Source organism: Erythrolamprus reginae, chromosome 10, assembly GCF_031021105.1.
Source record: "Erythrolamprus reginae isolate rEryReg1 chromosome 10, rEryReg1.hap1, whole genome shotgun sequence".
NCBI lineage: Eukaryota > Metazoa > Chordata > Lepidosauria > Squamata > Dipsadidae > Erythrolamprus > Erythrolamprus reginae.
In genome coordinates, this window is record NC_091959.1 from 35,428,904 (window position 1) to 35,442,645 (window position 13,742).

General features: G+C 43.8%; 1 protein-coding gene across 1 annotated transcript in view; it reads right to left on the reverse strand.

The window, feature by feature from the left end:
- Positions 1-13,742, reverse strand: part of RSPH14 (radial spoke head 14 homolog) — a 104,670-nt gene that overhangs the window by 90,311 nt on the left and 617 nt on the right. Inside the window, exons 2-3 of the mRNA XM_070762472.1 lie at positions 7,333-7,435; positions 7,102-7,220 (exon numbers count right to left, since the gene is read on the reverse strand). Coding sequence (XP_070618573.1) covers positions 7,102-7,220; positions 7,333-7,435 — 222 coding nt within the window. The remainder of the gene's footprint in view (positions 1-7,101; positions 7,221-7,332; positions 7,436-13,742) is intronic.

Genomic DNA, 13,742 nt, shown 5'->3' on the forward strand with positions numbered 1-13,742 from the left:
GGAAAATGAAAGAGACAAGAAGGAAGAACAAGTAAGAAGACCAAATGTTCAGTTAACTGAAATGGAAAAGGTGAGTGAACACTATGGAGCACGGATGACAAAGCCTCATTTGGGGGGATATTTTTAACCCCAAGAAGTAGCCTTAGACAAATGAAGTGCTTCATATGTAAGCCCATACAAAAATCATTAGTACAGACAAAATTTCACTTGCAGAATGGTAAAGAATAGCTTTTATCACAGTCCAAAATTTACCCCACAAAAACACACAATGGTTTGATCAGCATCCTTAATTGCTGAGTGCTGAGAACTGGAGCCTCGGGAAAGGAAAGGACTCACTGGCTGCTGATCTGTTTCCGGACACAATTCAAAGTGTTGGTAATGACCTATAAAGCCCTACATGGCATAGGACCAGACTTCCTCCGAGACTGCCTTCTGCCGCATGAATCCCAGCGTCCGATGAGGTCCCACAGAGTTGGTCTCCTTAGGGTCCCTTCGACCAAACAATGCCGGCTGGCGGGACCTAGGGGAAGAGCCTTCTCTGTGGGGGCCCCAGCCCTCTGGAATCAGCTCCCCCCGGAGATTTGCACTGCTCCTACCCTCCTTGCCTTCCAAAAGGGTTTAAAAACTCATCTTTGCCGCCAGGCCTAGGGTTTTTAGATCTTTCCCCTGACCAATGAATGTTTTTTAGTATGATTGTCAATGAATGGTTATGATAGATTTTTTAAATTAGAATTTTTTAAATACAGTGGTACCTCGGTTCTCGACCACAATCCGTTCCAGAAGTGTGGTTGAGAACCGATTTGGTTGAGAACCGAATTAATTTATCCCATAGGAAATAATGGAAATGGATTTAATTGGTTCACAGCCCATTGACTTGCTGGGAACCAATTAAATCTACAGTATTTCCTCTATTTCCTATGGGATAAGGATCTGAGGGGAGAGGGTGAGAGGGAATGGGAGTCGGAATCCCGACACGCCCCTCCTGGCCGCCCTCTTAACAGCCTCCCAGTCTCTACCTTGTGACTGCTCCAAGCTGCAGGAAGGGTAGGGCTGGCTGCAATACCGGCAGTTTTGGGGGGCTCCTTTCCTCAGCGGTTCAGTTCGGTACCTCCAGGCAGCTGCACCAACTTTTTCCTTCCCGGCAGCGACAGCTCCGGCGGCTTACCTTCATCACATGACGTTCCTGACGCTGCTCCTCCTCGTAGGGAAGCCGCCGGAGCCGCCACCGCCGGGAAGGAAAAAGTTGGTGCATCTGCCTGGAGGTACCGAACTGAACCGCTGAGGAAAGGAGCCCCCCGAAGCTGCCGGTATTGCAGCCAGCCCTACCCTTCCTGCAGCTTGGAGCAGTTACAAGGTACAGACTGGGAGGCTGTTAAGAGGGCGGCCAGGAGGGGTGTGTCGGGATTCCGACTCCCATTCCCTCTGACCTCGTCCCCTCAGATCTTACATTTCGGATAGTATACAAAATTTTCTGTTCAGTATCTGAATTTTTGTTTGGATACCGAAGCAAATTTTTACAGAAAATTTTGTTTGAAATCCGAAATGTATGAAAACCGAGGCGTTTGAGAACCGAGGTACCACTGTAATTGTTTTCAATGTATTATTAATTGGATTGCTTATTGTTGTTTTTCTATTTTCTGTATATGCTGTGAGCCGCCCCGAGTCCCCGGAGAGGGGCGGCATACAAATCCAATTAAATCTAATCTAAATCTAAATCTCAGAGGCTGATTTGTTGAGCTTTTGAGGAGCCAGACATGACAGCTTCAACTGCACTCTGCTCACAGAAGTGTCGCTGTCCTATCCACCTGAGCACAGGTGTCCTCATCCTAGTGACATCAGGATCAGCACCAGGTCAAGTTAAACCTTTAGCAGTTATAGCCATCTGTGCTTTGCATCTTCATACTGGAAACCAACTGATATCAATGAAACAGCCTTTCCCCCCCACAAATACACATTTTAAAAATATGAACAAACAAGTACACACATCAGCAACATATCCTTGTCCAACATTTCTCCCTAGAAACCTATATTCCTTGCCTTAGTCACGGGTGATTACAAATTGCATTTATTGGCTGGGTTCCCCAAAATATCAGCTCAATTCCTTGTACACCTACTCTTTGTTTTGTGATCAAGCTCTATTCCAAGAACCAGTTTGTTAAATAAAATAGTCACTAAGTGAACATAAGACACAGAGAGAGGGGGAGGGAGGGAGGAAAGGAGAGAGAGAGAGAGAGAGAGAGAGAGAGAGAGAGAGAGAGAGAGAGAGAGAGAGAGAGAGAGATGCTACAAAGATCATTGGTACCCTCTCGTTCAGCTAAAGTTTTATCATGCAGCTGCACAGTGGGTATATAACATGTTGTATCCAAACAAAGCCATATGGTAGCATAGTATGATGGCCTGATTCAAACAGCTTGCTGAGACAAAGTTCCCACAACTGAGTGAGCTATTGAATCCCCAACCTTATTTTAACTTATTCAACCATGTTGTTTGAATCCAACCAAAGACAATGGATTCTTTCCTAATCCCATTAAATTGCAAACAAACAAAACTTAAGATGGCTATTGTATACCTTGCTGCAGAAATGAACAAATAGGGGAGTTAAGCCAGGGGAAAGCTGCTGTGTACCAGAAAAGAAGTTGAAATGAAGAATAAGGTACTACTTGATGGTAACAATCACTAGCAGTCACAGGACACTAACTTGGCTGCTCTCCAGGTGCGCCGAAATGGCAACTCTCAGCCAACCTGTCCAATCGGGCGAAGAGTTGCAATTTCAACACATCAGGAGATGCTGGGCTGGAAAAGGCTGCGGTAGAACCACTAAGGGAAAATCTGACTCATTCACCAATTCCAGCGTTCAGCCTGAAAATTGTTTAGCTCTCATGCTCAACGGGAGTTAGCGGGAGTTGAAAAGCGTGCCTTCCAATCTGAACGGCTTGCCTGGGTCCAAGGCCCAGGAAAAATCTCCATCCCAGCCTTTCCTCTCCTAGCCTGGCCAGACATGCAAATATTTTAAGCAGCACCCAATTGCTTCTAAATGGTTTCCATGCTTAGTGATTACCTTCATGCCTCAAGCTAACCACCAGTTTTGTTCAACCGCAGGATAAACCCAAAGGAGCTGATTCACACCACACACTAGCAAAACCGAAGAAACCACATTAAGCACTACTGTGATTTGTGCCCCCAGACGGAACACGGACCTACGCAGGCTGCCTGACAAGACCACATTTGCAGCAGGGACCGAGTTGTTGTGATTCCTTCTGACTTGCTATCCACTCTGCAGCTTCCCTTCCTTGGCTGCATCGTTGCCCATCGTCAACACTGGAGCACGGCCAGCATTTAATTAGCTCCAAACACCTCGAGCAGGGAAGTCAGGCCACAAGCTTCAGTGGAGGCAGATTCAGCAAGGGTTTGCCGGAAGTTTCACATCAAAATATATTTTATTCCTTATACTATCTCCATCTTCCCTTAAACATTAACAGAATCTTCAAGAGCTTCAAGAGTTGCAAACCTAATCCTACGTAGCTTCTGCTCTGTCAATCTCACACTACTTACCAGAGCTTACAAAACTTTTGCCAGACCCATCCTCGAATACAACTCATCCGTTTAGAACCCATATCGCATCTCAGACATTAACACCCTTGAAAATGTCCAAAGATACTTCACCTGGAGAGCCCTTCACTCCTCCACTCGAAATAGAATATCCTACGTGACTAGACTTTCAATCCTGGGCCTAGAAAGCCTAGAACTAAGACGTCTTAAAGAAGATCTAAGTATTGCCCACAAGATCATATGCTGCAACGTCCTGCCTGCTGGCGACTACTTCAGCTTCAACCACAACAACAAGAGCACACAACAGATTTAAACTTAATATTTACCGCTCCAAACTTGACTGTAAAAAATATGACTTCAGTAACCGAGTTGTCGAAGCGTGGAACTCATTACCGGACTCTGTAGTGTCAGCCCCAAACCCCCAACACTTTACCCTTAGATTATCCACGGTTGATCTGTCCAGATTCCTAAGAGATCAATAAGGGGCGAGTACAAGGGCACTAGAGTACCTTCCATGCCCTGTCCTATTGCTCTCCTATATCTCCTATACCTTTCTTCTATTCCTATATTTCTTCTTCTATTCTTTCATTGATATGTTCTATTACTATATCTTCTTTTCTATTATTTCTTAGATATATTTTACTATGAGTATCTCTTCTATAACATTCATCATGTATTTTACTATGTGTGTGTGTGTGTATGTGTATGTATGGGTATATATACAGTGTTCCCTCGATTTCCATGGGGGATACGTTCCGAGACCGCCCGCGAAAGTCGAATTTCCGCGAAGTAGAGATGCGGAAGTAAATACACCATTTTTGGCTATGGACAGTATCACAAGCCGTCCCTTAACACTTTAAACCCCTAAATTACCATTTCCCATTCCCTTAACAAGAATTCACTCAACATTATTACTGGTACTCACCGTTGAATAAGACACTTAGTGATCCTGGTATTTATAAACATAATTATTTATTAACAATAATTATTTGTTTTGTTATTTATTTGCAAAAATTATTAGTTTGGCGATGACATATGACGTCATCGAGTGGGAAAAACCGTGGTATAGGAAAAAAACAGCGAAGTATTTTTTAATTAACGACTTTTCCCCATAGGAATTAATGTAAATAATTTTAATTTGTTCCAGCCCTCAAAAAACTCACAAAGTTAGTCTAAATTATGCAGAAAGACATGTTTTTAATGAAGAAATGTACATGTACATATAAATGAATAATGAAGTTTCTTTCACTTAACTTGTAAACTTTCTTAAACTTTTAAATTTACATATGTTCAACTTCTCTGCCACCCAATCCTGTAGGACAGAGGTCCCCAACCCTTTTTGCACCAGGGACCGGCTTTAAGCGATCAAGAGAGGAATGGGTGAATGAATGGACGGAGGGTGGGAAGGAAGGAAGGAAAGAGGGAAGGGACAGGAACAGAGGAAGGAAGCAAGGAAACTTATGAAAGGGGAGAGTAAGAGAGGAATGAGTGAAGGGAGGGAGGGAGGGAAGAAGGTGGGAAGGAGAAAGAAAAGAAGAAATAGAGGAAGGGAAGGTAAAAGAGAGAAAGAAAAAGAGCAAGAAAGAAAGCTGCAAGCACCCCCCCGAGCCCCCCAGGCCGGCTGCAACCTTTTAAAACATGCGCGCCGCTTCGCAGCTGTCTCCTGAAGCCGAACGCGGAAGTTAGCGTTTGGCTTCAGGAGACAGCTCCTTGGCGCTTGTATCTCGAATTTGGGCTTGTAAGTAGAACAAAAATATCTCTCCCCTCCCAGCTCTTATCTCGAGTTGCTCTTAAGTAGAGCAGCTCTTATGTCGGGGTTCCACTGTATATATATACACACACACACACACACACACACACACACTGTGTATATGTATGTGTGTGTGTGTGTGTGTGTGTGTGTGTGTGTATATATATATATATATATATATATATATATACACACACACACACACACACACTAAAACCCTCATTGTGTATTGGACAAAATAAATAAATAAATAAATCCACAATGGACTGAGAATCAGTGGCTCTGCTAGATAATTGACAATCAAGCTAAAGCTAAGCTAAAAGAGTAAAAATAGCAAACAGAAGAAAATATTTTACTCAAATGTCTTTAAATTCCCAAATAGGTTACCCAGACCTAATCCATGTATCAGAGAAGGTCTGCAAACACAGTTAATTAAAACTCTCCCAGTGGAACAGCATGTTCACAGGAATAAGCATCGCACTTGACATGTACACACCCACACCCCTCGGGCATCACCCTTCCTCACCCAGGACCAGCTGCCCTATGAAGCAACCCCTCTGCACCCCATTTCCTCTGCAGCTGCCCCCAGAGTTTTGCTTCTGGGAATAAATGATTCTCCTGTCCTCCCATCTGTCTCAATGTCATTTTTTAAAATTCTTACACAATCCTGGGTCGAGTTGGAACCCCAAATTATTCATAAGAACATAAGAACGTAAGAAGAGCCCTGCTGAATCAGGCCAAAGCCCATCGAGTCCCGCATTCTGGGTCGCACAGTGGCCCCCCAATTGTCCATGGGGGATCTTGAGCAGAAAGAGAAGGCACGACCCTCCATTTCCCTTGACCCTCAACAAATGGGACCCAAGGGAATCCTGCCTGCCTCGACCAACATAGAGGTGGCACATGGACATCCGTTTCAATAACCACCCATGATACACTAATCCTGCCTTGAAGCTATCAAGGCTGACAGCTGTCACAACTTCTTCTGGAAATGAATTCCATAAACCAAGGACCCTCTGGGTGAAGAAATATTTCCCTTTATTTGTCCTCGCTTTCTTACCTATGAGCTTGAGGAAGTGCCCCCTGGTCCTAGTATTGTGTGATAGAGAATTTTTCTCTATCCACCTTTTCTATCCCATGCGTGATTTTATACACTTCGATCAAGTCACCTCTTAAACACCGTCTTTCAAGGCTGAAGAGACCAAGGCGTTGCAACCTGGTTTCATAAAGGAGGGGCTCCATTTCCTTGATCATTCTTTTTTTTATATATATAAACTTTATTGAAATCCAATCCCACTCTTCTGGAAGTGAATTCCATCAACCAACAACCCTCCAGGTGAAGAAATATTTCCCTTGATTTGTCCTCGCTTTCTTACCTATGAGCTTTAGGGAGTCCCCCCTCGTCCTCATATTGTGTGATAAAGAATTTTTCTCTATCCACTTTTTTTATCCCATGCATGATTTTATACAGTTCGATCAAGTTACCCCTTAAACGCCGTCTTTCAAGGCTGAAGAGACCAAGACGTTGCAACCTGGTTTCATAAGGGAGGGGCTCCATTTCCTTGATCCTAATTGTTGCCCTTTTTTGCACCTTTTCCAGTTCCATTCTATCCTTCTTAAGGTGCGGTGACCAGAACTGTACACAGTTCTTCTGACAGTATCTGTGCTGCAGTGCAGACACGGCACTAATGAAAATATTTGGGGCCATCACACACATTTTGCACACATATAAAATACAATTTGAAAGGCCCAAAGCTTTCAAGAGATCAAAGATTGTGACACTTTTGTATAATAATTAACCTGACCTGTAGGTGTTTCTGAGAGTAGTTTCAGCGCATAATGCATGTTCCACCGACAGATATCAACAGGATCATCCAAAAGCTGTGCCAGTGCTGGGATGACTCCGTGTTCTAGAAAATTTGTCCTAAAATTTGGAGCACCACAGATTCATCTTTCCAGAATCTGGAAAACGTAATGAACAATAACTTCATTTTCCCCCTTCTCTTCAAACTGCCTTTTCCCCCCAAAATACCTACCTGCCAATGCTGTGTGTTGCCATTATGTACAGGACCTCTGTAGTTTTTTGCCGCACGGTTTTATCTTCGTCGAGAAGCAGCTTTTTCAAGTTATCTAGAAAACCTAAAAGGAAGACTTGCATTTATTTATTTATTCCATTTATATGTGACTTTCGACTGGAAGGAAGAATAGAAAGAGGCCATTTAAAGGCAGAATTAAAAACAAATACTAAGCATTATAAAAGTACAAGAGGATTTCTTAATTTAGGCCGAGAGCTAAAGCAGGCCTTCCCAGCAGGCACATATAGGTAATCCTCAAGTTACAGCCATTTGCCTAACTCATGTTCAAAGCTAACTATGGCAGAGAAAAAAGTGGCTTATGGCGGGTCCTCACACCTTTGACTGTCACAGCATCCCCACAGTTCTGTGATCAAAATTGGGGTGCTGGGCATGTATTTGCTAGAGCTGCAGCATCCCAGGGTCATGTGGTCACCATTTAGAGCAGCGGTCCCCAAACTACAGCCCCGGGCCGCATGCGGCCCACTGAGGCCATTTATCCGGCCCATGGGTGAGTGACACAACACAGTGTTCCATCTAATTTTCTATAAATAGTGGTATTTTGTTAGTAACTAATATCAATCATTAAAAAAGTTGCAAAAGTTTTTTTTTCTAATTTTGTCATCCAGTTACATTCATTTTCTTTTAATTAAATTCCCTCCTTAATGTTCACAAAGTACACCAATTATATTTCTAATTTATTAACCATTATGCCAAAGTGCTTCCTTCTTTCTTTATACATTTTTCTATAAGCCAAGAAAACCTACAATCAGATGTTAACAAAAGAAAATTAAAAACAAAACATAAACATATATGAATTTCAGACTTCTTCCCTCCCTTTAAATAGTACATTCCCATTTTGTTTTTTACTTTAAAACAAGGTATGTGCAGTGTGCATAGGGATTTGTTCATAGGTTTTTTTAATAGTCCAGCCCTCCAACAGTCTGAGGGACAGTGAACTGGCCCCCTGTGTAAAAAGTTTGGGGACCCCTGATTTAGAGCCTTCCCAGCCAGCTTCTGATAAGCAAAGTGAGATTTGTTTAACCACTTTATAACTGCAATGATTAAGGCCACAAAATCAGCCATAGCTCACTTAACTACTAGTTTGCTTAGCAGTGGAAATTCTGTTCCCCATGGTGGTCATAAGCCCAGGTCTCTCTGTGTGGACATCAGGAATACTGCCGGTGCACCATTCTTGAATTTTAAGAATATCAGAAGTTGAAAAGGGAATCAAGTCCCAAAGTGGACTGAATGACAAGACACTTAGCAAAATGCAGGTGTCATAAAGTCCAGTTGCATACTAAATGCACATTGCTAAAAGGAAAAAAAAATGAAATTAGAATTGATATGAAAAAGGGATAAAACTTCAACCACTCTGCCTCGTTCCCTCCCCAACTCCCAGTTCTCCTTACATTCTTTTCACAATAAAGACAAAAGAACTTTTCCAAGGCCAGATAAATCCCTATCAGGAATTATAACATAACAATTGGTTTATATGGCTTGCTTGCATTTATTTATTTATTCATTCATTCATTCGATTTTTATGCCGCCCTTCTCCTTAGACTCAGGGTGGCTTACAACATGTTAGCAATAGCACTTTTGAACAGAGCCAGCCTATTGCCCCCACAATCCGGGTCCTCACTTTACCCACCTCGGAAGGATGGAAGGCTGAGTCAACCTTGAGCCGGTGATGAGATTTGAACCGCTGACCTTCAGCCTATTGCCCCCACAATCCGGGTCCTCACTTTACCCACCTCGGAAGGATGGAAGGCTGAGTCAACCTTGAGCTGGTGATGAGATTTGAACCACTGACCTTCAGATCTACAGTCAGCTTCAGTGACCTGCAGTACAGCACTCTACCTGCTGTGCCACCCCGGCTCCCACTTTACGTGGGAACTAACAATAATTAATGATTATTTACAATTTAACTTAAAACTTTTAAATTCACTTTTAAGTGTTCTTCTGCCATTACCAGTAGATGTTTTCTCATTTTTAAAAAATTGTTTCTACATAAGAAAATATAGCAACAGTATTTTAATTTCTCCCATCTCTATGATTCACCCTGTAGCTGGGAGGGGGAGTAGGAATTGGAATTTCTAGAATACCTGCTCCAAATTCAACTCAGAGACTTTGTATGGAGATATAAAAGCTATCAACCACAAATCCATCTAGATCAATAAGATTTATTTGATTTATGAAGCTGCCCATCTCAAATTCATAACTCTGGACAGCTAATATTTCACAAAAAATTTAAAACATAAAAAGCTAGCAATGATCACACACAACTGCAGCTGTGGCAAAAACAAACCCTAGAATAGAATAGAATAGAATAGGAGATAGAGTAGATAATAGAATAATAATAATAATAATTATTATTATTATTATTATTATTATTATTTATTAGCTTTGCATGCCGCCCCTCTCCGGAGAATAGAAATAGAATAGAATAGGAATAGAATAGGAGATAGTAGAGCAGATAATAGAATCTGAATTGGAATAGAATAGAATAAAATAGAATAGAATGTAATGGAATGGAGTGGAATAGAATAGAATAGAATAGAATAGGAGATAGTAGAGTAGATAATAGAATCACAATAATAATAATAATAATAATAATAATAATAATAATGATGATGATGATAATGTATTAGATTTGTATGCCGCTTCTCCAGAGAATAGGAATAGAATAGAATAGGAATAGAATAGAATAGGAATAGAATAGAATAGGAGATAGTAGATAATAGAATCTGAATCTGAATAGAATAGAATAGATTTTATTTAGCTAAATGTGATTAGAAACACAAGGAATTTGCCTCCGGTGCAGAAGTTCTCTATATACATGGAAAACAACAAAGTCATAGTAATCTTAATAATGATATAAAGGTATCGGGAATAAATGAGTAGGATAAAAGCAATACAATCGCATCACACGGGTAAATAGACGTAAAGCTAATTTCAAACCAACAGAGCCATTGTATAAGCTTGCAGAAAGAGAATAATATAAAGACCGAAGCTCTTCTCAAAGGTCATCACCAATCGCAAGAATGAGAAATATAATGAAAATCCCATTGGGGGATCCCTGTGAAAAGTAAGGCCTTCTTTTCCTATGGAGGTACCTGGGGTTTGCAGCATCACACCTTCCTCCCTTGCATGCCACCCACCCTGTCTCCTGAGGACCCCCTGTGGAAAATAACTGGAAGTTCTCTTAGACCTTCCTACAATCCCTTTGCACAGGTAAGAGGCTGGCAGGGCTCTGAAGGGCCGAGGCTGCTGGCTGAGCAGTTTTGATTGCCCAGCGAGAGATGCCCCCCCCCCCTCCGGTCTCTCGCTGGGCAATCAAAACTGCTCAGCCAGAAGTTTTGATTTTTTATTGATTTTTTATTGGCAAACTTTTTTGTTTGGAGGGAAATGCTCGCGTGACCCTAGGGCAGGGATCCTCAAACTTAGCAATTTTAAGACTTGTGGACTTCAACTTCCGGTCACAATTAAGTGTTGGTTATGACCTATAAAGCCCTACATGGCATCGGGCCAGAATATCTCCGGGACCGTCTTCTGCCGCATGAATCCCAGCGACCGGTTGGGTCCCACAGAGTTGGCCTTCTCCGGGTCCCGTTGATGAAACAATGTTGTCTGGTGGGGGTCAGGGGAGGAACCTTCTCTGTGGCGGCCCCGACCCTCTGGAATCAACTCCCCCGGAGATTAGGATTGCTCCCACCCTCCTTGCCTTTCGCAAACTCCTAAAATCCACCTCTGCCGTCAGGAATGGGGAAATTGATTCCCCTAGGCTGTTTCCACTTTATGTATGGTTTTTGTCTGAGATGTATGACTGTTTTTTATATTAAGGGGTTTTAAATTGTTTTTAAACATTGGATTTTGTGAGCCGCTCCGAGTCTTCGGAGAGGAGCGGCATACAAATCTAATAAATAATAATAATAATAATAATAATAATAATAATAATAATAACTCCCAGAAATCTCCAGCCAGCTATGATGGCTGGAGATTTTTGGGAGCTGAGTCCACAAGTCTTAAAGTTGCCAAGTTTGAAGACCTCTGCACTAGGGCAGTGATGGCGAACCTATGACATGGGTGCCACAGGTGGCATGCGGAGCCATATCTGCTGGCACGTGAGCCGTGCCCTTCCTCAGCTCTAATGTACATGTGTGCGGCAGCCAGCTAATTTTTGCCTTGTACAGAGACTCTGGGAGGGGTTTTTTGGCTTCCAGAGCCTCCGGAGGGAGGAAATGTTTACCCTCCCCTGGCTCCAGGAAGCTTGGAGAGGGTGAAATATGAGCCTACTACGGTAGGCCCACCCGAAATGGGGAAAAAGTCATCTCTGGCTTCCAGAGGGTGTCCGGAGGCGGGAGAAACTGTTTTTGCTCTCCCCAGGCATTGAATTATGGATGTGGGCACCATCACTGCCCTAGGGACTGCAACCTCTTGGTTTTCTTTCCTGGAGATCATGAGGTACCGGCTGACTGCACTCTTGAACAGAGGCAATATTGTCCACCACATCGCCCTGGTCCAGCTTTTTGGGGAAGACCTGGATCAGGGAACTGCTGCTGAAGGACAAAAGCACCACAAGACCAAGTGGAGGGGATAGCAATAGTGATTAGACTTAGATACTGCTTCCCAGCCCTCTCTACAGCAGGGGTCCCCAACCTTGACAACTTTAAGACTTGTGGACTTCAACTCCCAGAATTGAAGTCCACAAGTCTTAAAGTTGTCAAGTTTGAAGACCTCTGGTCTACAGTCAGCCTCTTGCCTCCAACAATCTGGATCCCCATTTGACCCACCTGAGAAGGATGGAAGGCTGAGTCAACTTGAGAAGATGCAGAAAAGAGCAACCAAAATGATCAGGGGTCTAGAAACCAAGACTTACGAAGAGAGACTGCGGGAACTGGGCATGGATAGCCTAGAGAAAAGGAGGGCCAGAGCGGATATGATAGCAGTCTACAGGTATACGAGGGGTTGCCACAGAGAGGAGGGGATCGCGTTATTCTCCAGGGCACTGGAGGGCCGGACGAGGAACAAAGGCTGGAAGCTGACCAAGGAGAGATTCAACCTGGAAATAAGGAAGAACTTCCTGACGGTCAGAACGATCAACCACTGGAACAACCTACCAGCGGACATTGTAAACTCCAATACTCTGGACATTTTTAAGAAGAAATTGGACTGCCATTTGGTTAGGATGCTATAGGGTTCCTGCTTAGGCAGGGGGTTTGACTTGATGACCCGCATGGTCCCTTCCAACTCTAACAATCAATCAATAAAATAAATAAATAAACTTGAGCCTACTGAGGTGCAATCTGGCAGCCAGTGATTAGCAGAAGCAGCTTGCAGTGCTGCACTCTAACCACTGCACCCCGCTGGCTCTTAGATGGGGAGATGGAGAAGAACGGCTCAGTAGTGATCATGGGATGTAACTGAAGCAGGTGTCTGGTCCTCTGGATGAAGATCAGTTGACACAAGCTTCAGAGACTCTCTGGTCCTAATAACCAAGGACACCTGGAGCTACTTTTGAACAATTTCTTTATTCTGGTTTGCCTCCAAACAGAACCTTCACAGACTGAAGCATTATCTGCAATAACTGAATTAGATGTATGCTCTATGGATTGATAGGGAAGAGTCCAAGCTTGCTCTCTTCCTGCCCACGGGGCCGTCCAAGGGCTGCTCTCTCTTTGCCGTGTGGGAAGGAGCCCCTCCTGCCTGGCTCTCAACAGACACAACCAAGCGAACTCTGCCAGCTCTGCAAAACGCTGGGCACGGGTTGACCCCGGGCCTCTGCCAGAAGAAAGGAGGGTGGAGAAGAAGGGACTCTCCCACCAAAAGGTCTGGAGCAGCTCTAGTCCAGCAGTGGTCTGTACAAGGCTGTGACTGTTGAGAGAGGGGGAGGAGAGAGGCAGAGGGAGAAGGAGGGGAAGAGGAGATAGATAGCTCTAGTCCAGCAGTGGTCTGTACAAGGCTGTGACTGTTGAGAGAGGGGGAGGAGAGAGGCAGAGGGAGAAGGAGGGGAAGAGGAGATAGATAGGAGGAGGAGGGGAGAGATAGAGGGGGAGAGAGACAAAGGGAGGAGAAGAGAGGGGGAGAGGGAAGGAGAGAGGCAGAGAGAGAACAAGGGGAAGAGGAAATAGGGGAGGGGAGAGATATAGAGATAGAAGGGGAGAGGGACAGAGGGAGAAGGAGGGGAAGAGGAGATAGATAGGGGAGGAGAGAGGCAGAGGGAGAACAAGGGGAAGAAGAAATAGGGGAGGGGAGAGAGATAGAGGGGGAGAGACAGGGAAGAGGAGAGAGATAGGGGAGGGGGAGATAGAAGGAGGGGAAGAGAAGATAGGGGAGGGGGAGATAGAAGGAGGGGAAGAGAAGATAGGGGAGGG